General features: G+C 46.0%; 2 protein-coding genes across 3 annotated transcripts in view; one reads left to right on the top strand and one right to left on the bottom strand.

Annotated features, from left to right (window-relative positions):
* TEX28 (testis expressed 28) overlaps positions 1 to 23,546 on the bottom strand; it is a 42,688-nt gene extending 19,142 nt beyond the window's left edge. Inside the window, exon 1 of the mRNA XM_072817651.1 lies at positions 23,481 to 23,546. Coding sequence (XP_072673752.1) covers positions 23,481 to 23,497 — 17 coding nt within the window. The 5' untranslated portion in view covers positions 23,498 to 23,546. The remainder of the gene's footprint in view (positions 1 to 23,480) is intronic.
* On the top strand, positions 342 to 27,467 carry TKTL1 (transketolase like 1). 2 transcript variants are annotated; one of them, XM_072817647.1, is made up of 13 exons: positions 342 to 567; positions 5,002 to 5,119; positions 9,631 to 9,728; positions 10,636 to 10,827; positions 10,911 to 11,038; positions 12,480 to 12,673; positions 16,159 to 16,323; positions 19,237 to 19,393; positions 21,116 to 21,246; positions 22,976 to 23,059; positions 25,241 to 25,337; positions 25,471 to 25,590; positions 27,046 to 27,467. In XM_072817647.1, the coding sequence occupies exons 1-13, from the start codon at positions 434 to 436 to the stop codon at positions 27,216 to 27,218; spliced, it is 1,791 nt and encodes a 596-aa protein (XP_072673748.1). In that variant the 5' UTR covers positions 342 to 433; the 3' UTR covers positions 27,219 to 27,467. The 2 variants fall into 2 exon arrangements, with proteins under 2 accessions (XP_072673748.1, XP_072673749.1); XM_072817648.1 differs by lacking the exon at positions 342 to 567 and adding an exon at positions 1,752 to 1,860.

The raw sequence follows: 27,467 nt of genomic DNA, 5'->3' as shown, positions 1-27,467 counted from the left end.
AGTCCCCTTCGCTACATTCAGCACATGCGGGACGTGTGCAACGTCTAGTTCCAGCCCGACCGCATCACCCCAAAAGTAGATCCTGGACCCCCCCCCCGCGGAGGCCTCCCTCTTGGAATTGCTACTACAAAGGAACACATAAAGAAATTAATTTATTTCAATCAATGTCCACACGCAAAGGACAACAGTTCAAAGTCCACTGAGCTGGGGGAAGAGGCGCGCGGAGGAAGGTGGCGCGTGGCGGGAAGCGGCGCGCGGAGGGAGCCGGGCCTCACCACGCGGGGGGCGTGGCGCGGCCGGAGCCGCCCGGGCTGGCGCGAGGCCCCACAGCTCAGCGCGCGGAGGGAGCGGCGCGGAGGGATCCACAGCGCACCCGACACTACTTAAGACAGTCCGCGCCGCTCGCTCGTCAGACGCCAGTGCGGGGGCAGCGATGGCGGACTCCAAGCTTCTTGCGCCGATGCCCGAGGAGGCCAAGCCCGACTCGAAGACTCTGCAGGTGCTGCGCGACATGGCCAACCGCCTGCGCATCCACTCCATCAGGGCCACGTGTGTTTCAAGCTCTGGGTAAGGTTCCCTCGTCCAATTTCTCGTGGCCCCAAGCGGCCGGCCTGGCGGCGACAAAAACCTAAAGCGAAGAGAGCCGTTGAGGCGGGGGGCGGCACCCCTGGGTGGGCTCGGTCGGAGGGGGCTGAGCGGACTTGGTCCGCTCGTTGAGGGGCTGGGCGGGCTCGGTTGTGGGGGCCTGGACCGACTTCGTCTGGTCTTCGGAGACAGGATGGGGCCGTCGGGGGGCTGAGCGGACTCGGTCCAGTCATCTGGGGACTAGGCGGGCTCGGTCGGGCGTCGAGGGACGGACTAGGCGGGCTCGGTCGGGCGTCGAGGGACTGACTAGGCGGGCTCGGTCGACGGTTGAGGGACTAGGCGGGCTCGGTCGGGCGTCGAGGGACTGACTAGGCGGGCTCGGTCGACGGTTGAGGGACTAGGCGGGTTCAGTCAGGCGGTTGGGGGCTGGGCGAGTTCGGTCCAGTCGTGGGGGTTTGGTGGGCTCGGTCGAGTCCTGGGGGGGCTGGGCCGACTCAGTCTGGCCGTGGGGGGTTGGGCGGGCTCGGTCGAGTCGTGGGGGGCTGGGCCGGCTCGGTCCGGTCATGGGGGGCTGGGCCCGCTAAGTCTGGTCGTGGGGGGGCTGGGCGGGCTCAGTTGAGTCGTGGGGGGCTGGGCCGGCTCAGTCCGGTCGTGGGGGGCTGGGCCGGCTCAGTCCGGTTGTGAGGGGCTGGGCGGGCTCAGTCGAGTCGTGGGGGGGCTGGGCCGGCTCAGTCCGGTCGTGGGGGGGCTGGGCCGGCTCGGTCCGGTCGTGGGGGGGCTGGGCCGGCTCGGTCCGGTTGTGGGGGGCTGGGCGGGCTCAGTCGAGTCGTGGGGGGGCTGGGCCGGTTCGGTCCGGTCGTGGGGGGGCTGGGCCGGCTCAGTCCGGTCGTGGGAGGCTGGGCGGGCTCAGTCGAGTCGTGGGGGGGCTGGGCCGGCTCAGTCCGGTCGTGGGGGGGCTGGGCCGGCTCAGTCCGGTCGTGGGGGGCTGGGCGGGCTCAGTCGAGTCGTGGGGGGGCTGGGCCGGCTCAGTCCGGTCGTGGGGGGGCTGGGCCGGCTCAGTCCGGTTGTGGGGGGCTGGGCCGGCTCGGTCGTAAAAGCCCTGCTTTACGGCCGTGGCGGCGTGGATGCCGCCCCAATGCTGGCCGCTGCGCCGTGCCCTTGCTGCCTTACGGGGTTTGGCGGGAGGAACCTGGGGGGGGGGCGGGGGGGCGGCGCTGAATCCCGGGATCGCCGCGGGGCTGGCGCCGGAACGCTGAGCGGGGCGGGGCTTTTCCGGTGAGTGGCTGCGCTCGAGGCCCGCGTCCCGAGGCCAGCACGTGGGCTGGAACAAAGGGAGGCCCGCGAGGGGCGAGTGCGAGTGGGAGCAAAGGAGCTTTACAGTAGCTCGAATCTTGCTGAGGAGGCTCGACTGCGTGTCCTTAGCGTGTTTGGCTGGCCCGTAAGGGGCTTGCTTGAGCGACCTTGGTACAAGGCGGCGCTAGCCTTAGTTTCGGTGTTCTCCCCAGGTTTTGGGGTGAGAGTTTGAGGACGATTGATGTTGGTTGTCTAGCTATTAGGTAGGATTCACCAGCGAAGCCATCAGGTCAGGAGTTTTCTTTTTGGTGGAGAGCTTTTTACTTCTGATTCAATCTCCTTACTAGCTATGGGTTTCTTTAAAATTTTTATTTCTGGGGCCCCTGGCGGGCTGGATGGGTAGTGCACTTGACTCTTGATGGGGGGGCGGGAGCTTAAGCCCTACATTGGGCACGAAGCCTACTTAAAAAAATTCCTATTTTTTATTCGGCCTTCTTGAATTCTGTTTCTAGAAATTTTTTGTAGGTTAAGCCGATTTATTGCTGTACGTTTCTTTATGGTACTGTGTAGTCATTTTTATTTCTGTACAGTTGGTAATATTTTACTTTTTTTTGGTACCATTCTTTCTTTTCCGAAAAAAAAATTTCAAGTTAGTTTAGTATGCTTAAAAATTAAAAGTTTTTTCATTTTTACTTAATATAGTGGAAAGATTGGTTCTGTTAATCTTTTTAAAGAACCAATCTTTCTTGATTTTCTTTTTCTATAGGTTTGCATCTATTTCTGTTTTAACGTTTATTCTATTTGGTAGCTTTGGGTTTAGTTTTTCTAGTTAAGTTGTAAGTTAAGGGTTTTGATTTGAGATCTCTATTTTTTAATGCGAACATTTACATTGTATATTTGCCTTAGTACTGCTTTTCCTGTATTCCATAGAGTTTGCTGGGTTTCTTTCCAATTTTCTCCTAATTTTCTGTTTTCTTCTTTGACTCATTGGTTAAGAGGGTGTTTATGGGTTATGTGTGGCTCATTTGGTTGAGCGTCTGCCTTCCATTAGGTCATGATCCCAGGGTTCTGGGTTGGAGCCTGTTTCTCCCTTTCCCTCCCCCCTTATGCTTTCTGTTGCACGCTCTCTTTCCCTGGTAAACTATTTTTTTAAAAGGTGTGGTGTTTAATTTTCATGAATGTGTAGGTTTTCCTGTTTTCCTTCTGTTACTGATTTCTAACTTCTGTAATAGTGGAATAAAATATTTTGCATGATGTCTCTTTTTAAAATCTTGTTTTCCTTCCTGAGCTATGATGTTAAAAGTACGGTCTAGATATGTTCCAGATTGCGTATTTTGGAATTTTTTTACACTTTTTCATTTTGCTCCTTTCACTTTCAAAATTAATAATGGTTTGCATTTTTTAAATGTATCTAGCAGTTTTTATTTTTTATTTGTTTTTTTAAAGGTATCTAACAATTTTTTAAACCATGTCATCCACTTAGGGCTACTTGGAAGGCAAGAGGTTTAGGTTTCCATTTTTAATTGTGAACCTTGAAAGAAGAAATGGTTAACACACATGAGCTGGACAGAAAATCTTTTCTGAAAGTTGAGGCAAGCGCTATGGAAATTTGGTTTTGTTCCCCTTCTCTGTCCCCTCTTCCCTCCTAAATTAAGGAGGGAGTGGCTGGACTCCCATGTCAACTGCTTTCTAAGAGCAGTGGTTATTAATAAAAAAAAAAAGCAGTGGTTATTTTGGTAGTTACCTCTTGGCTTTTTGATGATAGCCATTCTAAAAGATGATGTAATACCTCATTGTGTTTTTTTGTTTTAAGATTTTATTTATTATTCCTGAGAGAGACAGAGAAAGAAAGGCAGAGACACAGGCAGAGGGAGAAGCAGGCTCCATGCAGGGAGCCCGATGTGGGACTCGATCCCAGTACCCCAGGATCACACCCTGGGCCAAAGGCAGGCGCCAAACTGCTGAGCCACCTGGGGATCCCTCATTGTGGTTTTTTATTTGTTTTTCTCTGATGAATAGTGATAGCATCAGTTCCTGTGCCTATTGGTCATTCATGTATCTTTTTTGGGAAATTGTTCAGGTTCTTTGCCTGTTTTTTAACTGATTTGGGGGGTCTATTGTGTATGAGTTTCTATATATTTTGGATATTAATCCTTTATCAGATATATGGTTTGCAGTATTTTTCCCATTCTGTAGGTAGGTGGTTGTTTCACTTTGTTGATGGTTTTCTTTGCTGTGCAGAAGTTTTTCAGTTTGATGTAGTCTCACTCATTTTTTTATTTTGTTCCTTGGGGTTTAGTTGTCTTACCCCAAAAAAATCAGTATGAGGATCTATGTCAAGGAGATCTTTTCCTGTTTTCTGTTTTTTAAAGATTTATTTATTCATGAGAGACCCAGGCAGAGGGAGAAGCAGGCTCCACGCAGGGAGCCCAATGTGGGACTCGATCCCAGGACTCCAGGATCACGCTAAAGGCATGCGCTAAACCACTGAGCAACCCAGGGATCCCCTTTTCCTGTTTTCTTTTGGGCATCTAATGGTTTTTGTTCTAACATTTGAATCCTAACTTATTTTGTTAATTTCTGTAAGTGGCATAAGGTAGGGTTTCTAGTTTTGTGTTTTCACTTGTGAATATCCAATTTCCCCAGCTTCATTTATTGAAGAGATTGTTCTTTCTCCATTGAATATTTTTGCCTTTCTTGTTAAATATTAGTTTCTTATATTTGCACGGGTTTATTTCTGCTTTGTGGTATTTCTGATTAATGATATCACATAAATTCAAACAAGTTAAAGAATATTCATGTGCTTACAATGTCACCAGGTGAACCTCCCCCAAATATGCAGGTGCTCCATTGATAGAAGGGGGCTGGTCTTAGAGGTCCTTCTCTCCGGTGGAGGGGGGGGGAGGTTATGAGGTTACTGGGCCTTACAGCACCTTAAAAGCCATGGATTTGGGAAGCAGCAGTGCTGGATCCTTTTTCCTTGGCTGGATTCTTCCATGCCTGGGAGAAATGACTGCTGCTTCCAGTCTGGAGAGCCTATGTACTAAAAGGCCTACTCGTGTACCATGTCCCTGGTAAATCACTTACCTGTAAAAAATGACCTGTGTTCTGTCTATTTTAAAGCCACCCCACATCCTGCAGCAGTGCTGCTGAGATCATGTCCGTGCTGTTCTTCCACATCATGAGATACAAACAGGAGGACCCGGAGAACCCAGACAATGATCGTTTCATCGCCTCTAAGGTAAGTCAGCACAGGAGCCCAGGGCCTGCTCAGATGCTTGCTCTTAAAATCATTCGAAAAGCCACCATGTGGCAACAAGGCCTGAAACGGGTGCAGCTTATCCTTTTGGTTCTTCTTTTTTTTGCCCCACGTTGAAGTCTGTTTAGTCAGCTGTAACAAAATAGCCACAGACTGGGTGGCTTATAAACAATAGGAATTTATTTCCAACAGTGTAGGAGGCTGGAAATTCAAGATCAAGGTCACATGGTCCCATTCTGGTGAGGGTCCTTATCCTGGTTGCAGATTTTTCACTGTATCCTCACATAGTAGAAGGGGAAGTAGTCTTTTTAGGGCCTCTTTTATAAGGGTAAACTAATCCCATTTGTGAAGGTTCTGCCCTTGTGACCTAATCACCATCCATAGACCCCCACCTCCTAATACCATCACCTTGAGCCTTGGACTTTCAACATACAGGTTTGGGGGGGGCACTAATATTCAGATCATGGCATTTTATAAAGATCTAAATGGTGTTCTAGCAAGGACTACAGTGGAGGGAAGGATGACTTATGGCAACTGGCCATCCTTCCTTTCATTCATTGGTGCCCTGCCTTATCCCACCTAGCACTAAAGCCCCCCCTTGACAGGGTCATGCTCCCATCCTCTGCTGCCTGGGTAGAGGTGGGCAACAGTGGATCTGACTAGCTGAGCTCAAGGAAAATTGAGTTTAATTTTGGGAAAGAGTCCACATGTTAATTACCTTTACTTACTTTCTCTTTTTTTTTTTTTTTTTTTTAAGGCAGGGATACCAGTATTTTTTTTAATTTTTTTTTTTTATTTATGATAGTCACACAGAGAGAGAGAAAGGCAGAGGGAGAAGCAGGCCCCATGCACCAGGAGCCCGATGTGGGATTCGATCCCAGGTCTCCAGGATCGCGCCCTGGGCCAAAGGCAGACGCCAAACCACTGCGCCACCCAGGGATCCCACTTTCTCTTTTTTTTTTTTTTTTTGAGATTTTAATTATTTATTCATGAGAGAAAGGGAGGGGGGCAGAGACACAGGCAGAGGGAGAAGCAGGCTCCACGCAGAGAGCCTGATGTGGGACTTGATCCCGGGACTCCAGGATCACGCCCCGGGCCAAAGGCAGGCACCAAACCGCTGAGCCACCCAGGGATCCCCTTATCTTTACTTTCTATTTCTATGTAGATCTGACCTGACACAGTGAGGGTCTTTATCATTATACTTAGTATCAGGTACCTCATGACATTGGTGGAGAGGAAAGAGGAGTAATATTAAAAGGAAGGTCAGTCTAGAACATGCAGTTCTTTTGATGCTGTCTGAAAGTTTGTGTGTCGTAAGCAAAACATTTAAAACTCAACTGGTTGAGCACCACATACAAACAGAAACTCCAGATTTGGGCAGTAGTAATTCGTTGAAAGAGTAAAGTCTAGAGGTGCCTGGATAGCTCAGTCAGTTCAGTATCTGACTTTTGAGCTAGCTCATGGTCGTGAGTTCGAGCCCCATGTTGGGCTCCACACTGGGCATGGAGCCTACTTCAAAAAAAAAAAAAAAAGGCGCCTGGGTGGCTCAGTCGGTTAAGCATCTGCCTTTAGCTCAGGTCATGATGTCAGGACCCTGGGATCAAGCCCCATGTTGGGCTCCCTGCTGAGCAGAGAGGCTGCTTCTCCCTTTGCCTCTGCTGCTCCCCGTGTGTGTGTGTGTGTGTGTGTACGTGTGCGCGCGCGTGCATGCTTGTGCACATGTGCTTGTGCATACTCTGTCAAATACATTTTTGGGAAAAAATATAAAAAATCAGAATATGGGCATAGCTGAAGTATCTGGGGTTATAATTATAATCTATGTCTGAAATGTTATCTCAAATGAGGTTTGGTAAAAAAAATTTGTGAGTGTGCATGTAGAAAGGGCAAGGTGAAGTAAAGTGGTGCATTAGCAATCTAGGTGAAGAGCATATGGGATTTCATTGTACTGTTCTTACAACTTTTTTACGAGCTTGACCTTCTTTCATGATAAAAGTTGAACAAACGTGGGTGTACAAACACAGGATGAGCATTCAGATCTCTGGTTTAAAAAATAGTAAGATGGGGCAGCCTGGGTGGCTTGGGGGTTTAGTGCTGCCTTCAGCCCAGGGCGTGATCCTGGAGACTCGGAATCGAGTCCCACGTCGGGCTCCCTGCATGGAGCCTACTTCTCCCTCTGCCTGTGTCTCTGCTTCTCTCTCTCTCTCTCTCTCTCTCTCTCTCCATCCTGTTTCTCATGAATAAATAATTTTAAATAAAAAGTAGTAAGATGGCTAGACTGTCCCATAACTGCTGGTATCATATTCATAGTCATTGGCCTTAGAGGGATAAAGAGGCTTTCTGGGGTTTTTTTGGCTTTTTTTTTTTTTGTATATTTTTTTATTGGAGTTCGATATGCCAACATTATAGTATAACACCCAGTGCTCATCCTGTCAAGTGCCCCTCCTCAGTGCCTGTCACCCAGTCCCCCTTCCACCACCCCTTGTTCGTCTTCCAGAGTTAGGTGTCTCTCATGTTTTGTCACACTCTGATTATGCTGAGTGAAGTAAGTCAATTGCAGAAGGACAAATGTTCTGTTTCATTCATATGGGGAATACAAAAAATAGTGAAAGGGATTAAAGGGGAAAAGAGAAAATGAGTGGGAAATACAGAGGCTTTGTGGTGTGCTGTAGTAGGCTGGGCACTGTTCAGGTGCCAGAACTTATATATACATCAGATTTAAGAAGCAGATAAAATTGGAAGCAAAGAGAAAACACAAAGGAGCATAGTCTATCTTGGCATTGGCTGAGAATGGTATAAATGGACTTACTACAGTAGAGGAGCCAAGGTCTTCACGATTGGTGCTTGTGAGGTGTAAATGTCCAGCGCAGACAACTGTGTTAGGAGGCTAACTGTTCAGGCCTCGCACTATCAGTATTACTATGAGGTACTATGAAGGCTTGTGGGGAGGGTCTTGGGATCCCCCTATTCCCCCCACCAGGCCTTTGTTTTTGTTTTATCAGCTCTTGTTTTCTCCAGTCAAGCAGGCCAGGGAAGAAGCCAAATGACCTTTTTTGTAAACTTGTTCTTGAGGCATACTTTGTGCCAGAACAAAGGTGAGAAGTACCATCTGAAAAATGAGTACGCACAGCGCATTGCTTGCATTTTTATTTTAGCTTTGTCTCCCTTAAATTAGTGTATCCACACACACGCACACACCCAGCATAAGGGTTCTTAGGGAATCCCCATGTGGGAGTACTTCTCTGATGCCAGGCATCATGCTGGTTCCTGCCAATCTTCTCAGTCCTACAGCCTCCTGTTGCCTGAAGGGGACTCTTCATTGTACCCACAAAATGAAGTCTTAAAGAGGAAGTGAGCTCATTTACTGCCCCTCCCCACCCGTGCTTTAAAGGAAGGGGGAAGCAGAGTTGGTCTGAGTGTGGAGCCCTGGCTCAGTCCAAGAGCATACCAGGCAACTGGGGGCCAGATGCTAGGAACCATGGAGTGGAAGGAGAAAATTCAGTGGGATGGTTCTGAGGCCAGAGATACAAAACAGAAAGGGAGTCTCTGGGGCCACAAAGTGTGTGAAGAAAATAGAGAAGGTAAAGAGCCCTAGGAGGAGCAGAGCAGTAGGGTGGAGCTGGACAGGAGAGGGATGAGACTAACAAGTGCCATTGGCCCATCTTTGGTAGCAGCAACACCTAATTCTTGGCTTGAATGGAACGGATATTTGCATGGTGGGAAGGGTCAGATGGGAAACCTAGATAACCAGCATGTCCGATGGGGGCTGGAGTGGACAGGCTGGTGCAAGAACTTGGGCTCTACTTGGCAGGAGATGGAGATGGGGGGGGGGGGGGGAATTTTAACAAGCTCCCCCTGGTGGCTATGTTGAGAACAGCTACGGGGGAAAGTTGGGAGGTCACTGCAGTGACAGATGTTTGTGGCCAGTTTGAGGTGGTGGCAGTGGAAGCATTGAATAGGTTCCTTATGTCTTTGGAAGCTTGGGAATTTTCACCCTGCTTTGTGGTGCCTAGAGGGCATTTTCTCCAGGAGATAGAGATTTTCTCTATGCATAGACACAGGCAGGAGGAGGGGAGAGTGGTGTAAAGTGATTCATTTCTGGCATTCTAGATGACCACTTCTGAAACCTCATTTGACTGAGTTTTTCAGACCAGGGAAATTGCAATCTTCTTCAGTGTTTTTGGTTTCTGTTTAAGAACCCATGTTCTCCAAAAAGATTGAATACCTGGTTTGTGCATGACTCGAGAAAAGACCTGGTGAAAATGGCAAGGCTCATGCTTATATTTTGTGCTTTGCTCTTGGGCTCCGTTTAGGCTGCTGTTTGGAGAAACTGTCCTTTGGTATGTTCCCACAGGTCCAGTTGACCATGGATTACTATGGCTTCCCCTGTCTGTGATGTTGATCTGAGACTTGGGGTGCATGTGGTTGTGGTAAAGAGGATTTTACCCCCAAAAGGCAGCCTGTGTGTCTAGATTCATTTGATCTTTCCCTTACAGAGGCTGTCATTTGTTGATGTGGCAACCGGATGGCTCGGGCAAGGACTGGGGGCCGCTTGTGGGATGGCATATACTGGCAAGTACTTTGACAAAGCCAGGTAAGGCGCTTACCCAGTAACTGCTTACCTATCCCCATTCTACCACTCAGGTACTGTGGCTTTATTTATTGCTTATTAGTTGGGGAACAGTAATTGTTTTAAAAGCTTAGACTACCAAGTGTCCAAACAGTAAAGAAATCGTGTTTCTGGAAACTATTCTGGCTTCTCTGGTTTGAGTTCTAAGTGCTGCCTGCAGTGTGGAAACTGGTTTATTTCTATTATTTTTAAGAGTGATGACTTTGTTTTCTACCTCTCAGTGAGCTTCATTATAGAGTGAATAGCTGGAGCATTTGCCTTGGGGACCCTGTAAGTTAATAATGAAAGGGTTCTTTTTCTACAGGGGCTCTTTCATCTCTCATTATGGTCTAAGTCCCTATTCTATGGTTATTTTTTTTTAATTTTGCAGCATTTTTTGTGGGATATGGATTGTGTTTTATTGATATTAACATTCTTGTGTTTTTGTTGTGTAGAAGTTTACTTTTCACGACAGAACATATGCTCCTGAGGTAGACTGTTTTGTTACTATCGTAAATATGTAAGGTCAGAAATAGAAGATGGCAGTACTTAAAACGAAGCTTACGAAGAAACTTTATCTAGAAAGTCATTTGGGTGTTAAGGGCACTACTTTTTCCCTATCCCCTGTTGTTTGTGGGTCCCAGGGAAGCAGCAGAGGAATGCTAGAATGAGAAAATAGCCAACGGTGAAGCCTGTCTTGTGAGGCCCAAGTTTTTAAAGTTATTTCCTTAGCTGTGGAGTTTGGACAGAATTGACAAGGAAAATAGGCTTCGGAACTTAATGATGTGAAGCGACATTCAGTCTGTTCCTTTGTTTCTCTCCGTGAAATATATTTGTTTGAGTGACCAGAGGATCCGTAAGCACAGTCTTAACCTTTCTTGGCTTGCCCCAGCTACCGGGTGTTCTGCCTCATGGGAGATGGTGAATCCTCAGAAGGCTCTGTTTGGGAGGCACTGGCTTTTGCTTCCCACTACAATCTGGACAATCTCGTGGCCATCTTCGACGTGAACCGCGTGGGCCACAGTGGTGGCTTGCCCCTTGAGCACTGCATAGACATCTATCAGAAGCGCTGTGAAGCATTTGGGTAACAGTATCCTGTTTTATGTCCCCTTTTCTCTGCTCCATCCCGCCTTCACCTTGTAACCTGGCCTCCTCCTGGGTTGACAGGTGGAATACTTACGTGGTGGATGGCCGTGATGTGGAGGCACTGTGCCAGGTGTTCTGGCAGGCGAGTGAAGTGAAGAACAAGCCCACTGCTGTAGTGGCCAAGACCTTCAAGGGCCGTGGCATTCCAAGTAAGCAAATGTTTCTTTTCTGCTTAGGGTTATTAAAAACATCTGTCTGCACAGCAATGCAGCAGGAGACTCAGGATGGCCAGGCAGACAAGCTGGCTTAGTGCTCAGTGATTATGCCTTTAATATGTGTTGGAGGCTCTTGTTCTGCTTAGCCCTTCGTTTTTTTTTTTTTAAGATTTTATTTATTCCTGAGAGACAGAGAGAGAAGCAGAGACACACAGGCAGAGGGAGAAGCAGGCTCCATGCCAGGAGCCTGACACGGGACTCCAGGATCACGCCCTGGGCCAAAGGCAGGCGCTAAACCGCTGAGCCACCCAGGGGTCCCTGCTTAGCCCTTCTAGATAGCAGATCTAATTAGGGTTGCAGGAGAAGCCCAGGCGCCCAGCTAGTGAGCAGTGATTTTTTTGCATACAGGAGGAATGGCTAGGATAGTCCATCAGAGGACTGAGAGAGAGTGATCTGCAAAGGAGTGCAGAATGAGAAAGTGTGCTTGTTATGTGCCTGAAAACTCATACGCAAATAAAGGCACGCGTACATGCACTCACCCTTGCCTGTCCCCACACTGTCTTGCAGGACACATAGGGAGCTAGTGAAGTGGCGCACCTCTGGGAAAAGATACCTGTGGAACTGAGGGTTGGGGAAGGAAGGGTGTCTTGAAAGTCCTCTTGCAGTTTTCAAAGCTGACACCTGAAATTAATAATTTCAAGTACAAATAGTTGCAAAGGGTGTGATTACGGGTGTGTTTTAATATCGGTGCTTTAGAATAAAATGGTTCCTATGATTCCTCCCTAAGTTACTGTCTTACTATGGTATCCCCAGTTCAGTAAATGACCACTTGACCAATTTGCTCCTGGGAGAATTCTTGGTATTTGCCTTCACTTAACTTTATGTTTCTCCTACGTGCAATTTCAGTCTGCCATCAGTTCTAATTGATGCTGCCTCTACAGTAAGTATATATCAGTTCTGCTCACTGCTCTCCATCTCCCATGCTCAGACCTGTGTCATCTCTCCCTAATTATAGTCTCCCTAGGCCAGTCTCCACACAGCCACCATGGTGATCTTCCTACATTTAAGATGTGATCAGTCACCTCCCCATTTCAGATTCCTCAGTGGTTTCCTGTCTTGCTTCAGACAAAATTCAAACTCTTTATACACACAGGACCCTCCATGGCCCACCCTGCCTGTCTCTCCAGCCTCCTGTCCTACACTCTTTCCTCCATTCAACAGCATATGGGCCAGTGGCCCTCCATCAAGAGCCTCTGGGACTTCTCAAGCTGTCCTGTGTGGCTGCAGTACCAACTCAGGCTCCCTGTGCCACTGTACCAGGCTTTTACTCCTGTGAGTCCTTGGCTGACATCTTTTCTATCAGGATGTCTTTCAGATGACCTAACAGACACTCAATTATATACTTGGAGTACTAACGTCTTTTATTTGGTTGCAGGTGTTGAAGATGCAGAAAATTGGCATGGAAAGCCAATGCCAAAAGAAAGAGCTGATGCAATTATCAAACTAATTGAGAGTCAGATAGAGACCAACAAGAATCTTGAACCAAAACCCCCTATTGAAGACTCTCCTCCAGTCAATATCCTGGATATAGAAATGGCCTCTCCACCTGCTTACACAGTTGGTGAGCAGGTAGGCAAACTGTTTTGTTCTCTGCTTTTTAAAAATACACAGGACTCTTCGTTTACTCTGATCTCCATGGATGAACCAGTTATTAGATTGCATGACATGTAACTAAAAATTATAAGCAATAGAGATGATTTTATCTTATTTCTTACTATTTTTTTATATTCTTTGATTTCAAACTTAAGTCTGAATTTTCTTGTCAGTCAGTTGTACTTACTCGCACCTAGTACTGTGTAGCTTTTGTTTGAAAAATTCAAAAAAAAAAAAAGAAAAATTCAGTTTGTGGTCTGATGGTCTCATGTGCATGAAACTGCCACAATCCTGTCTGCTCTAAGGGTGGGAGCCTGGCTGGGCCTAGCTTTTGAATTTATTACTCCCTGGATTACAGAAAGAAGTAAGTAGGTCAGTTGATCAAAAACCAGTTACTCAAAAAGGATACAAATTAGGCATGAAACCCTGATAAGCTTTTTACCATGTTTATATCCTGCCTTTTGGTACAGTATAGCAGACCCAAAATAGGCAGCGTCTTCAGGACCTAAGGAAACAAGGTGATGAGCCAAGGAGGAAGGAAATATTTTCTGATCTTTTGGGGGGTTTTTTCCCCTTTATTTAGAGACATTTAGAGTATTGCTTTATGTTTTCTTAGCCTGGTAATATGGGTTAAGATAAGGTGAACTGACTACTCAAGAAATTAGAAAACAAAAAGCGGAAGAAAGGTGTTAATCAGGAAATATTAATAAAGGCTTTGGCAGCACCTTAACTTTTCACATCCTTTGAACTAATAGTACAATTCACAGGAATATATCCTACACAAGTGTGCATATGTATCTAGAAGAATGAATGTTGATTGCAGCATTAAATGCTCATGAAATTAGAAACCACTCAGCTAGAGGCTAAAAAAGCTCACCCAAATTATTATTAGAATTTTTATTTATATTTTTGTTGAAATTTTTTTATTTTTTTATTTTTTTTAATTTGATTTTTTTTTAATTTTTTGATTTTTTTAAAGATTTTATTTATTCATGAGAGACACAGGCAAAGAGATACATGAGAGACAAAGCAGGCTCCATGCAGGGAGCCGGATGTGGGACTCCAGGATCACGTCCTGGGCCAAAGGCAGAGGCTCAACTGCTGAGCCACTCAAGCATCTCTATTAAAAAAATTTTTTTAGGGCAGTCCCGGTGGCCCAGTGGTTTAGCGCTGCCTTCAGCCTGGGGTGTGATCATGAATTCAAGTCCCATGTTGGGCTCCCTGCATGGAACCTGCTTCTCCCTCTGCCTGTCTCTCTGCCCCCCCCCCCCATGAATAAATAAATAAAATCTTTAAGCAAATTTTTAAAGGATTTATTTATTAGAGAACATGAGTGGGGGAGGAGCAGACCCCTTGCTGAGCAGGGGACCCCACCCACCCCTGATCATGACCTGAGCTGTAGGCAGATGCTTAGCTGACAAAGCCACCCAAGCACCCCATTGTTAAAATTTTTTAAGTTGTAAACCAACTTAGAGTATAATTCTCTTTTTGTGTAGAAAATCTTAAAAGGGGGCATCATAGGGGCACCTGGGTGCTCAACAAATATTTGTGCATAGACCACTCCCAAAAAGCTACATAGACTTATCATTTCTGCGTACCCCTGGACAGGGGACTGGGTGGCTGAGGGCCAGGAGATCAGAGAGAAGATGGCCTCTTTGCTCGATAGGCTTTCAGAACTTGAATTTTGTACTGTCCACATGAATTATGTATTTTTAAAAATATTTTAGGGGTGCCTGGGTAGCTCAATTGAGTTAAGCATCTGACTCTTGGTTTTGGCTCAGGTCATGAACTCAGGGTTGTGTGAGGTCAAGCCCCATATCAGGCTCCATGCTGGGCATAGAGACTGCTTGAGATTCTCTCTCTCCCTCTTCCCCTCCCCCCCAAAAAATATTTTTTAGGTGTTTTGATGAATGAACAAAGACAAGTGAAGAAGCAAACCTTGTTTTTTATTATTTTTTTAAGATTTTATTTAGTCATGGAAGAGAGGCAGAGACACAGGCAGAAGGAGAAGCAGGCTCCATGCAGGGAGCCTGACATGAGACTCGATCCCAGGATCACACCCTGAGCCAAAGGCAGATACTCAACTGCTGAGCCACCCAGGTGTCCCCAAACCTTTTTTTTTTTTTTAATAGTGGCTTTATTAGGACTATATAGTCCATACATTTGAAGTGTACAATTTCAAGATTTAAGTATATTAACAGAATCATACAAGTATTACCACACTCAATCTTAAGCATTTCCATCACCCGCAAAAGAAACCCCACACCTGGAGCGCCTGGGTAGCTCAGTCAATTAAGCATCTGGCTTAGGGCTCAGGTGATGATCCCAGGGTCCTGGGATTAGCCCCATATTGGGCTCCTTGCTCAGCGGGGAGCCTGCTACTCTCTCTTCTTCTGCTACTGCCCCCCCCCCACTCCTGCTCACACACTCTCAAATAAAATTAAAAAAAAAAAAAAAGATTGGGCAGCCTGGGTGGCTCAGCGGTTTAGGGCCGTCTTCGGCCCAGGGCCTGGTCCTGGAGACCCCAATCGAGTCCTGTATCGGGCTCCCTACATGGAGCCTGCTTCTCCCTCTGCCTGTGTCTCTGCATATCTCTCTCTCTCTCTCTCTCTGTCTCTCATGAATAAATAAATAAAATCTTTAAAAAAAATGAAACCCAACACCTATTAGCAGTCACTCTCCATTCTGTCCAGCCCCTAGTAACCACTCATCTACTTTGTTTGTATATAAAGTTGCCTATTCTGGACATTTCATGTAAACGGGGTCATGCAACATGTGAGCCTTTTGTCTGGTTTCTTTGCCTTAGCACAGTGCTCTCCAGGTTTGTCCTTGTTGTGGCAACTACAATGTTCCATTTTATGAATGTACCATACATTTTGTTTACCTATTCAATCCTTGATGGACATTTGGGTTTAGTTTCTACTTTTTGGCTGTTGTGAATATTGCTGCTTTGAACATTTGTGTACAAGTTTTTGTTGAGATACATTTTTCTCTTGGGCATATACCTGGGAGTAGAACTGCTGGGTCATGTAGTAATTCTTTAACATTTTGAGGAAATGCCAAACCTTGATTTCTAAGTACAAAAATTCAATATTGTGAAGATGTCAGTTCTCCCCTAAATTAATCCATAAATTCAGTCCAATCTCAAATAGTATCCTAATGGGATAATACTTGCAGTGAACATTGAGTTTTATAGTGAAAAATCTCAGGCATTTGCATTTTGGTACATTTAAATTTTTGATAAAGTATATGAATGGGGCAAAAGAATAAACCTGTTGAGAATTGATACCCAGTGAGCCAAGTATGGATTTAAGATTGGCCAGCAATCCATTTTTGCGATACTAAAGAGCTTATTGGTGAATCATGAATTTTTCTTTATCAAGGTAGAAGACAATTTGTAATCCACAAAATTTCATCTTTTTAAATCTGCACTAAGAAACTCTGCTGTTCAACTTTTCCAGATAGCTACTCGGAAGGCATGTGGTTTGGCTCTGGCCAAGCTGGGCCATGCAAACGATAGAGTCATTGTGCTGGATGGTGACACCAAGAACTCCACCTTCTCAGACATATTCAAGAGGGAGCACCCTGAGCGGTTCATTGAATGTTATATTGCTGAGCAAAACATGGTACGTGTGCTGTGGGCATTTCTCTTGGGCCTTCTCACTGACTAAGTGTGGCCTGCTGGACACAGGAGGACAGCCTCAAATTAGTTTTTCTTTCCATTTATAAAAGCAAAGAAACTGGAGGGAAAAAATGTTTCTGAGGAAACAAGTAGAGCATAGCCAGGCAGTTTGTGGAGTGGCTTCTGGGACTGCAAGGAGCGGCATAGCAGACTGCCCAGAACCAGGTCCACTCAGGGCAGCAGGCCAAGAGTCTCAGCCATGACCCCAGGGCTCCAGGCCCAAAGTACCCCAAGCTTGCCAGGAGTATTAGGGTATTAGGTGTTCCCTCTCTTTCTGCTCAGCCAAGTCCAATACCAAGCAATCCTACAACCACCCAGAGGCCATTAGATTGAGAAAGCTACAAAGGACTGGTTTCTCTCCTTTGTAGCATAGAGCCTACTATATCATAGATGCTCAAATGTTGCCCTAATTGCAGCCTCAAGATGGCCTTGAGTTCAGCTGTTCTGTATACCAGTGCTTCAGTCTCTCCCCAGAATACCAGGGAGTCTCTTTTATGCATGTATACACCCCCACACGACACCCCATCTCTCTCTCGAGAAAAAGCAGTTAATCCAAGTAAACACTGACTTCTAAAGCTCTGCGCCACCAGAAAGGACAATGCATATCTATCTACAAATCGTAGAGGCCAAAAACAGCACTAGCCAGAAAACTATGGGCCTGCAGATCTCATGGGACCACCGGGATAACCAGAAAGATTTTATTTGGAACAAATAGCATTTGTAAATTTTTAAAATTGGTGGTCAGCTGTTAAAATTAGTCTATTTATAGAATCCAAATTTCTGGATTCTCTTGAAGAATAGGAAGATCTGTCAGCACCGAGACAGCATTCCATCCTGCTACCAGTTAGCTGGAGCCAAGCAGGGGCTCCCTTTAGATGCTTGTCCACAGCCAGCTGGCCATGTCCCTGCCTCTTCCAGCCTGCACATTCACTCATGGTGTTTCTCTGGCCTTGTTGGTATTAGAATTTAAGCCGCCCTGTTCAGTAAAGTAGGTCATCGCATCTATAAGAATATGTACGCTTTTCTGTGGATCTCATTAAGTTATTTCCTTTTTGAATGGAAAAAATACAATCCATAATTTGCTGAATTGAGTCTATTATCAGAAAGCTGGCTCCCCATTTCATTGATTCCTTTATTCAGCAGCATTGATTAGCATATACTCTGTGCCTACTGATATGTTCTCACAGTTGGAAGAAGACTAGTAAAGCAGCAGCCAGCAGGTGGTATCCAGTGCCACGGTGAAACTGGGGTGTACAGTACAAGTGTCTAGGGTCAGTCAGGGATGGTCTCTTGGATTAGGTGACATTTAACCTGAGACTTGAGCGACAGAGCCATACACATACCCAGAGGATGGCATTCCCAGCAGAGGGCACAGCTACCTCTGTGGCAGGCCCAAATTTGAGCTGTCATGGGAACAGAAGGAAGGACTGAGTGACAGAAACATTGTGAGTACATAAGGAAATTGACTTGGCAGGGTAACCAGGGGCCAGCTCATATGGTGCTGACCACTTTCAGCGTCTCAGGTTCTCTTGCAGTTTGCTGGGAAACCACATGATGATGTGTTTCACAGGACCCTGCAGTGTGAAGAATAGCTTGTCAGAGAAGTTGGTGGGGGGTGGCAGGAGGTGAGGACTTGGACCAGCTTGGATAGAAGTGGAATCTTCTGGAATCTGTTTGGGCAGGAGAACTAGGATGCTATAGGACAGATGTCAGGACAGGAGCTAAGGCTGGCACTCAGGAGTGGGCCAGAGCACCTGGGCACAGAGTGCTGTCACTTCCTGAGATGGACAAAACTGGGGGGAAAGAGTGGATTTGGAGGATGTGGGAGCTCTGGGCCCTCGGTTGGGGTGGTCAGGGTACCTGTTGGGGGAGGGGTTAGGTAGATAGATCAATTGTCTTCAAATGCATTTGCTCTCCAAACCACTGAGTGTGTTTTTCTAAACTATGTTTTCTGCCTAGTTTAAAGATAACATCTGAATTTCTTATCACAAATTTAAGTAGCTGTAAGGATGTAATTTTCCATATATTGAATTTTGAGACTTTTTAAATCAATATTGAAATTACCCAATTAAAGGTTACATGAAGACTCTCCTTAGTTGTCAGAAGTTCCTTTACTTGAATTCTTATTTCCATTCTATTGCCTTAACGATTTTATGCATGAAAGCCTTTTAGTGATACACAAAAGAGGCTGTGCAGAGAGCGGGGAAATGGGAAAGGGAGGGTGCTGAGAGCAGTTCTCTATGAAGCAGAGCATAGATGAAGGTTAGTATCTGGAGGGGGGGGAGGACAAGGTGGAAAGGGAAAGATGGAAGATACTAATACATACGCAAAGGTGAGAGAATGATCCAAGAGAACGGGAGAAAGGAATTGAATCCAGGAGGAGGGGGGATACTTGGACTGTTGGAGATCCCCTTCAGAATGTGAGAGAAGAGTGAGACTCAGCATGGCAAGTGGGCCTTAGGTAGGTGCAGAGCTGCCATGTCTCCTAGCAGCAGGTGAGTGGTTGGGGGCCAGTAGGAAAGCCTCCACTGTTTACTTCTCACTTCCCAGGAGGTGTGAGGTGAGGGCACCATGTGAGGGGATGAGAAGAAGGGGGTGCAAAAGGAGACCCGAAGGACTGTGGGGAGGCTTTGTGTGTCCCTAGCTTCCTTATTTGTCTGCTCTTCCTATCTTTCTGATTTGAGGGAATCCGGTCAGTGCCACATTTCCTCCTATGTTTTCCGGCAGTTCAGGGAACACCATGGATTTGCCAGGTTTGGGGTACTACTAGGTTTCATTTTTTAAGGCTTTTGCATTTTAATTTTTTTAATAGAGCAACTTTTCCAAGGGTGTTCTGATTGTCATCTTTCTGTTGCAGGTGAGCGTGGCGCTGGGATGTGCCACCCGTGGTCGCACTGTTGCTTTCGTTAGCACCTTCGCTGCCTTCTTGACCCGAGCATTTGATCAAATCCGGATGGGAGCCATCTCTGAAACCAACATCAACCTTATTGGGTCCCACTGTGGGGTATCCGTTGGTATGACTTCTCAGTGCCCCATTTTGATAGTCTTACTCCTTTACAGAGAAGGCATGTGAGCAGTTGAACCGCCAATATACTATGATGTTTGGTGATTTGTAACCTCTTTTTTAACGCCATGTTGTGTTTTAAAAGTTTTAGACACTCTGGGTTACTTTTGAGAGGACTTCTTGGTGTTACTGTAAAGTGCTTGCTTTTTTAGTCATTGAGAAACCGTGATCTGTCCTGAGTGCCCATTATGTGTTGAGCTGCATACTGGATATGAATCAGGCCAGCCCAGTATCACGGACTTCCTTTCTGCTCTTGGTGTGGTACTCTCTAAGTGGGGATAAGCAGCATGGGTCCAGGGAAGTGAGGAGCATAGCTCGCCCAGGGCTCTCTGCCTGAGCTGAGCAGGCTGGTCAAATGGAACCAGAAGCATTGAAGAGTGGGATGCAGGGGAGTGAAGCTGAGACATACAGCTCTGGGGCATTAACCTGGCGGGACAGGCTAGATGGAAACAACAGAAAACAGGGAAGTCAGAGAAAGGATTGAGATACATGGTGTGTATTAGCAGTGGATAGAAAATATGGGTGAGTCTGAGGAAAGATCAACATTGCAGACAGGTACAGGAGTCCAAAATTGCACAAAAAGTTAAAAAAAAAAGTGTCTAGTAGTTTGTTGCTTGAGAGAGATCAGGGAGTTGTGTTTATGAATGACAGAAATGAGGACTTGGTGGAAAAGATGAGGCACCTGATGTGCCTGTAGTGGAGTTAGGTCATCCAGGTAGACGTGACAGTTTACACTGCTAGAATCCTAAAGGGAGGGGGGCTTGGGAGTCCTCTCTGGGACTTACCAGAAGTCTCTGAATGGGCCAGATGGTAGGTGTAGAGTGGGGAGAGAAGGGCCAACAGCATTTCAGAAGTGAGCCAGGCAGAAGACCTGGTCCAGGGTTTTTGTCTGGGGCCAGGTGTGCTGTTAAAATCAGTCTGCTAAGTAGAGATCTGGCTCTGAGTCCAACCAGAGGAGCAAGGGGTCCTAAGGTTAGATAGTTGTCCCAGGCAGTGTACATAGTGTGACAGTCCCTTTCTTAGCTGGAAGAGCTGGGCTGCCCCAGTGTACATTGGGTTTTCTCTTTGCATAGTATTTCTGGCCAGAAGCTCTCTTCCCAAACATACCCTAAGGCCCCTTTACTTCAGACAGCACCTCAAGAGTGCCCCAAAGGTATGCTCAGCTACTTTGAAGGTCTCAAAAAATGAATAAGACTGCTTCAATTTGAAAATTCCAGTCTCTTGATGGAGAATATAGAAGAGGAGAGGAGAAGGAAGGACAGAGCTTGAGGGGACCCTCCTAAGGAGAAGAGGATAGGGGCACAGAGACTTGATGGGGCCAACTTGGCTACCAGTGCTCAGGGAAAAGAGCATCGAGTCCCCATGGATAGCAGTGCCAATGATCAAGTGCCAGACACTGGCGAGAGTCAGGGCCAGATAAGACCACTGGTTATTTTGATCTAGAATATCAGTTTTAGGATCCTGACCCACAGTGTCACAGTGATGTCTCAAGGGAGGTAGACCTGTGGCAGCTCATTACACATCATGTTGGCCCAAGAATTGGACAGTTTTATAGGGCTCTGCTACAGGTGTGGGGCCCCCATGGCAGTAAGCTATTGCTTGTCCAGAAGAGGGCAGATTCCCAGTTGGCCCTTGATCATGTTTTTGTTGGCCTGTGGCTTTGCTTTCTCAGGTGAAGATGGCCCCTCCCAGATGGCCCTGGAGGATCTAGCCATGTTCCGATCTGTTCGCAACTGCACTATTTTCTATCCAAGTGATGCCACCTCAACTGAGCATGCTATTCTCCTGGCAGCCAATACTAAGGTATTTTTTAAGGAGACATTGGTTCAAGACAAAATGCTTCTGGGCTCTGCTACTAGTTTGAAACTGATGGTTGGGTTTTTTCCCATTTTTTCTTCTTAGTGTAAAGGTAATATTCATTATGGAAGATAATGTTAAAGGATTCTTTTAAAAAGCAGAAAAATTACCCCCAAAAAAGATGATTAAGCACATAAAATGCAAGCATGATCACGTAAAAGACCATGTGAAAGGAGGCCAAACAACATCTAGTGGGCCCCTGAGGGTCAGGGCTCAGCTTGAGAAGAGAGGATGCTCTAGAGGCTCCCAAGAAGGGAGCTGTCAGCAATGCCACAGGAGTGGGCTCCAGCAGGGAGCTATTAGATAATGGCCTTAGACACACCCCATGCTGTCTCCTGGCATCCAGAAAGGTGGCCAGTGGGTGGTCAGTGTCTCCACTGCAAACAAACCTCAGAGTCCTCAGCCTTGGTCTTCCCTCAGAAAGGCAAGAGTATGGCTTCTGCCCCACTTGCTGCTCCTCAAGTTTCACACAAGAGCAGCAGATGGACTCAACTTAATTCCTGTCCAGAACCCAGCTGCAGGGGAGGCTAGAGTACAGAGTCGGTACCTTTTCAGCTGCTCCAACTAATGGTCACCCCAGACTGTCCTCACTACACATCCCTATGCCCACCCATGGCCCTGCATAGACAGCCTTGGGCATGATTGGGATGGGCAATAAAAGTTCCTAAGCATTTCTGACCCATTAGAGACGTATGATTTTTTTTTAAACCTAAGTGGGCTCACACTGTATCGTTCTGTACTTTTTAATTTACTATATTCTGGAAATTGCTTTATGTCTGTGCATATATAGAGTGATCTTCTCTGTGCTGGAAGATTTCATCTCTCAAAAGTTCAAAAGAGGCAAAGCTGTGGTGATAGAAATTAGAGGTTGCTTTTCAGGTGGGGAGAGTGGAGAGAGAGACCAGAGGAAACTTTCTGGCAGGTGCAAATGTTATTCACACTTGGGTGATGGTCACGTGGTGTATGCCTTTGTCAGAATTCATAGAGCACATAAGTAATTTTATCTCAATAAAAACACTGAATAGGATTGGTTTATAATGTGAAGGAATGAACACAACCTGTATTTCTAAATTAATATATCAGGTTATAATGTATAGTTTAAATATGTGTGTGATTTAACAAATACTTTTAGACACTTGAGTATTCATTTATACTGATTTATGTGTTCAAGTTGATAAACATATTTACATCCTCTCATTGCTAAAATAGCGAGTCTTTTTATATTCTAGTGTGTTAAGGTATTTCTGAGAATGAAGTATTAAAAGCCATTATGACAAAAATTAGTTGCTTACTTAACATTGTGTTCTGGGCTTTGTATTAAAATGTGAGTCAGTGCTGTGACCTGAATTTGTGTTCTGTGAAGACTGAACAAGCCTGTATACTTGGGAAAGCTTTCCTAAATCATTGAATGTGACAGCATAGAAAGCTTGTCACTGAGGGCATCTGCCAGGGTCCTACCTAGGCTTTTGCCTGGCTTGGTAGTAATCTGATCAGAGACACCTGACCTGTTTGCCAGTGGTTGTAGATGCTTATTCTTTGCTCCAAAACATGCACTTTGTTTTTAGTCAAAAGAACTGTTAAGTCTTCCTCCCCCTCCCCTTTTTTAAAATGAATTTATTAGTTGGAAATTTAGTTTTTTTTTAAACTGTGGCTCTGGTTTTAACTTATGCCCTAGGGGATGTGCTATATTCGAGCCAGCCGACCGGAAACTGCAGTTATTTACACCCCACAAGAAAGCTTTGCAGTTGGACAGGCCAAGGTAAGGCCTTAAAAGTTCCCCAGAGTCTCCTAGTATCATTTCAGATGGAGATTAGTGGTCTAAAGCTAGCACTAGGTGTCCCCACAGTCAAGACTTGATCCTTTCTTTGCTCTAGTTTTTTTTTTTTTTTTTTTTTTAAATCAGTTGTGACCTTTGCCTGATTTTCTCAGAAAGGAACATCCTGTCACTGTCAGTCTGAGGTGAACTTTTCTCCAAACAGGAGTTTTTCTTCTTTCTTCGTTGAATTCTTAAGGATAAAGTGGTTAACAATTTAAAGATATTTGAGTCTTTTGGGTGTAAATTACCACAGCCTCAACCTAAACAAATGATAGAACCTATTTCAAATGTATAATCTTTTAGATTGGGGTTTTGCAGAGCCAAGCCAAGAATAAAAGGGTATGTGAATGCATTGCCCACTGACCTGATAAAGGCTAGCATCACTGGGCACTTCCTGTCTTCCGTGTTCTCACAAGAGCCCTAGAAGCACAAATTGTTGGCAGCCCTGTGTTGTAGATGAGAGAGAAGATGAGAAGCTTACTCAGGGTTCACAGCTAGTGAGCAGCAAGAGCAAAACTCAGACCTGGGCATTGACCTGGTCTCCGTCAGGGCCATGTGTGCAGAAAACCAGAAGTCTGTGGAGAAAGTAAGTGGCTCTGCTGCACCAGCTGGATAGCAGGGCTTACAAGTGTTGGGGCATGTTTCCTCCCAGCTCTTTCAGGCATATGTGTATATTTTACATAATGGAGATCATGCTGCATCAGAAAGTTTTATATCTTTTATCTTTAAGCTTTTTTAGAATATCATTAATACTTAAATGTGTGAAAGGGGCAATAGCCAGGCTGAAAGGAGCAACAGGTGACATCTGACTTGATTGCTAAGAGTCAAGCTGCTGCAGAATTCATGGCTTTCAATGCTCAGAATGAGTGAGCAGTGATTGGTTTTAGTGCTGCAAAACTGCGGGTCTATCCAGAACAGTCTGTGACCTGCTACTAGGTAGCTGGGCAGCACTGAATGAGAAAGTGGCAGTACTCACCTTCACTACTGACTCCAGGTTCAGTTGTTCCCCGCCTGTACTCCCCCATTGAAACTCAAGGCCATGTGTTTGCCGCTAAGGGTCGAGGGGCAGGCGGGGAGGGGGAATGTCTCCGTGACATCATGTGATGTGCAGAGCTTTCTCATATCTCTCTTTTTTTCCCTAATATTTGCCCTGTCCTGAAAAAAATAAAGTTATTGATGGTAGAGGATGTGAGTTAAAATGTGGTAATGTGCATGGCATGGATAATTGAAGAGCTAGGTTTTGCAGAGTGTGTGTGCACGCGCACACATGTTTATATGTATGCATGTGAAAAAGCTAGGACTTTCCCAAAGAACGGGGTGGCTTACAGGCCCGGAGTATTTTTACTGTCAGCAATGGTTCTTAAGGTACAAGGAAACCTATACAAAGGGTTGAAATAAAGAAGAACATCAGATGCCTTTGGTTGGAAATAAAACTATGGAAAAAGGCCAGGCCCCTGTCTTTGCTTGCTAGAATAGCAAGTGGTTGTGAGTGTGGGCTTTGATGTCAGATGGGCCTGGATGCTAGTCTCAGCCCTAACCTGAGTGAGTTCCTCCCACTCTGGGATTCACTTTCCCCAGCTGCAGAATGAGCCCCCAATGCATATGGGCCTTATAGGGCACTTTGGTCACACAAGGTGTTTGTCACAAAGCATGTTGCAAATGCCCCCAGAATGATGTCCATTAACACGTTTGTTGTCAGAGTCCTATCTGTGTGCATGCCCCAGCAAGACGTCCAAATAGTCCAGAGAGGGTGCCTTTCTAGACCCTCTCTGGATGAGGCTGTGGTCTGCAGCACATGGCCCATACAACTTGCTTCTGACCGCCTGCCTTTCAGATCCCAGTTTGAAATCCACCTCCTTTTGCCAAAGGTATTCTATAAGAACTTAGTAATTTGGCACACCGTAAATCATGAAGCATGATGGATGAATTTGTAAAATGAACATGAAGTAGGTTTTATCAAAAAGGGAGTCCTTGTTTGTCAGTGTGCCGATTCAGCTTTTTTTATATAATGAATTATTGAGTGAAATTGGTAGGATTGGAGAAAAGCAGCATAGTGGTGTTGTGTTCTCTTGGAGATGCACTCTGTAGTAACTACAGCTTTTTTGTTTTTGGGCACATCATCAGGTCATCCGCCGTGATGTCAATGACAAAGTCACTGTTATTGGAGCTGGAGTTACTCTGCATGAAGCTCTAGCAGCTGCCGAAGATCTTTCCAAGGAAGGTCAGTTGGTTGTGTTGCTGGATTTTGAATTTTAAGCTGGGGAGAGGTAGGACTTGGGCTGCCTCATGTGCCCTAATTGGTCTTTTTATTGTAAGTCTGTTTCACATACAAAGCTGCTATTGCTCTTCTCCAGATATTTCCATCCGTGTCATTGACCTGTTTACCATTAAACCCCTGGATGTTACCACCATCATCTCCAATGCCAAAGCCACAGGTGGCCGTATTATCACCGTGGAGGACCACTACCCAGAAGGTATGTACAGGCCTTGAGGATCATTTTGAATGTCTGCTTTGGCGGGATGTGTTTTTGTTTCCCATGACTGGAAGCATGACATGTTTCTGGGTGTCATCCAGGCAGGCACTCATCCAACAACCTCTGTTACTGATCTTTTGCTGCAAGGGTATCATTTTAGGGGTCTCTTATCCACCTACACTGGTTCCTTAGGTTGGGGCCATACCCATACTCATTTGTGTGACCCCAGCATAGTATAACACCTAGTGCCCAAGTGGCTCAGTGGCAGCACAAAGGAGTGTCTAACTCAGCATTGTGGGTAGGGAGGGGTCTTGAAAAGCTTCACAGTTGTGCTTGACTTTTCAGTGATTAATAATTTGCTTCCCTCCCAAAATGGGAATGGTGCCTTGCAAGCAGAGAACACAGTAAATGCAGAAAAACTGTGTCAGGGAGAAGGAACTGGGAAGGTTAGGTGGGGCATATGAGGGAGTGGGGAGTTTCATGTGCTCCTGTGTCAGGGGCCCCAAGAGCATACCTGTGTCCTACAGTGATTTTCTAGGAGCGTTCTGAGTGCTTTCACAGCTGAGGTTTATTCTAGGGAAAGGACGCACACCAGGACCCATAAGGAGAGAAGACACAGGGCAGGGGTGGAGAACCCCTACACCTTCCCATCCTTCTCTCCCTCTCCTCCATGAGGGTCCCAGTGAGCACTCTCCCTTCTCCAGCGGTGGCAAACGCATCACTAGAGACCTAAGGAACCCACTTGAGACTCAGGACCCCAAGTTTTATTGGGTGCTGGTCACACGGGTCCCCTCTGGGAGCATGCACCAATTCTCCTGACTCCCAGAGGAAAGCAGTCACTCCAGGGGCCTCGCACCAGCCCATTGCCTAGGTGTCCCCCAAGGGCCATCCATGCAGGTAGCTCTGCTGAAGCTAACAGCTTCAGGCCTGCTGGTCGTTCTTTTCTGTATATATTATTGTTTGGTTTAATCGTTTGGCAGTTCCCGACAGCTTTAAGAACCTGAGCTTACAGAGCCCTGCATCAGTGGAGCCCCAGTTGAGAGCAGTTTGGGGGGAGTGTCGTGGGGCTGGGAGCAATTTGGAGACCCACATTTTGAATGAGAACTCTCCTGGCTAGTCAACTGATGACTGTTAGATAAATCCATGGCCAGTGAAAAGTATTTTTCCCTAGGAACCAGCAAATTCAAAGGCCTCTATACTTAGGGGCTTTAAAGCTGACTAGCGGAATCCCTGGGTGGCGCAGCGGTTTGGCACCTGCCTTTGGCCCAGGGCCCAATCCTGGAGACCCGGGATCAAATCCCACGTCAGGCTCCCGGTGCATGGAGCCTGCTTCTCCCTCTGCCTGTGTCTCTGCCTCTCTCTGTGTGACTATCATAAATAATAAATAAAAATTAAAAAAAAATAAAGCTGACTAGCCAATTCCAGAACAGAGCCTCATGTCCCTTGTTTCCCCAGGTGGCATCGGGGAGGCTGTCTGTGCAGCTGTCTCCATGGAACCTGACATCTTGGTCCATCAGCTGGCAGTGGCCGGAGTGCCTCGCAGTGGGAAGCCGGGCGAGCTGCTGGATATGTTTGGAGTCAGTGCCAGACACATCATAGTGGCCGTGAAATGTATTTTAATGAACTAGAATACATAACTGGCTTTTAGAAGACTGGCTTCTGTACCGTACATTTATGCCTGTTGCCAGACTATCATTTAAATCATACTGTTTTCTTCTTAAAAAGTAGAACAAGTTAACTGTCTTCCTGTTAAACCATAACTACATATACAAGTGCATATCTTTGACTCATTAAAGTGTGTTATAAGGTTATATAGATAAGAGAATAGCTGATAAGACAACCATATAAAAGTTTTCTGATAAGACAATAAGTAACTG

This window comes from Canis lupus, chromosome X (assembly GCF_048164855.1).
Source record: "Canis lupus baileyi chromosome X, mCanLup2.hap1, whole genome shotgun sequence".
Classification (NCBI taxonomy): Eukaryota; Metazoa; Chordata; class Mammalia; order Carnivora; family Canidae; genus Canis; species Canis lupus.
The sequence above is the reverse complement of the archived record's forward strand: the minus strand, read 5'-3'. Positions and strand labels throughout refer to the sequence as shown.

Coding starts and splice junctions, on each gene's coding strand:
- TKTL1 (XM_072817647.1), top strand. CDS start 434: ATGGCGGACTCCAAGCTTCTTGCGCCGATGCCCGAGGAGGCCAAGCCC. Junction 568..5,001: donor ACGTGTGTTTCAAGCTCTGG/GTAAGGTTCCCT, acceptor TCTATTTTAAAG/CCACCCCACATCCTGCAGCA. Junction 21,247..22,975: donor TCCTGGCAGCCAATACTAAG/GTATTTTTTAAG, acceptor CTTATGCCCTAG/GGGATGTGCTATATTCGAGC.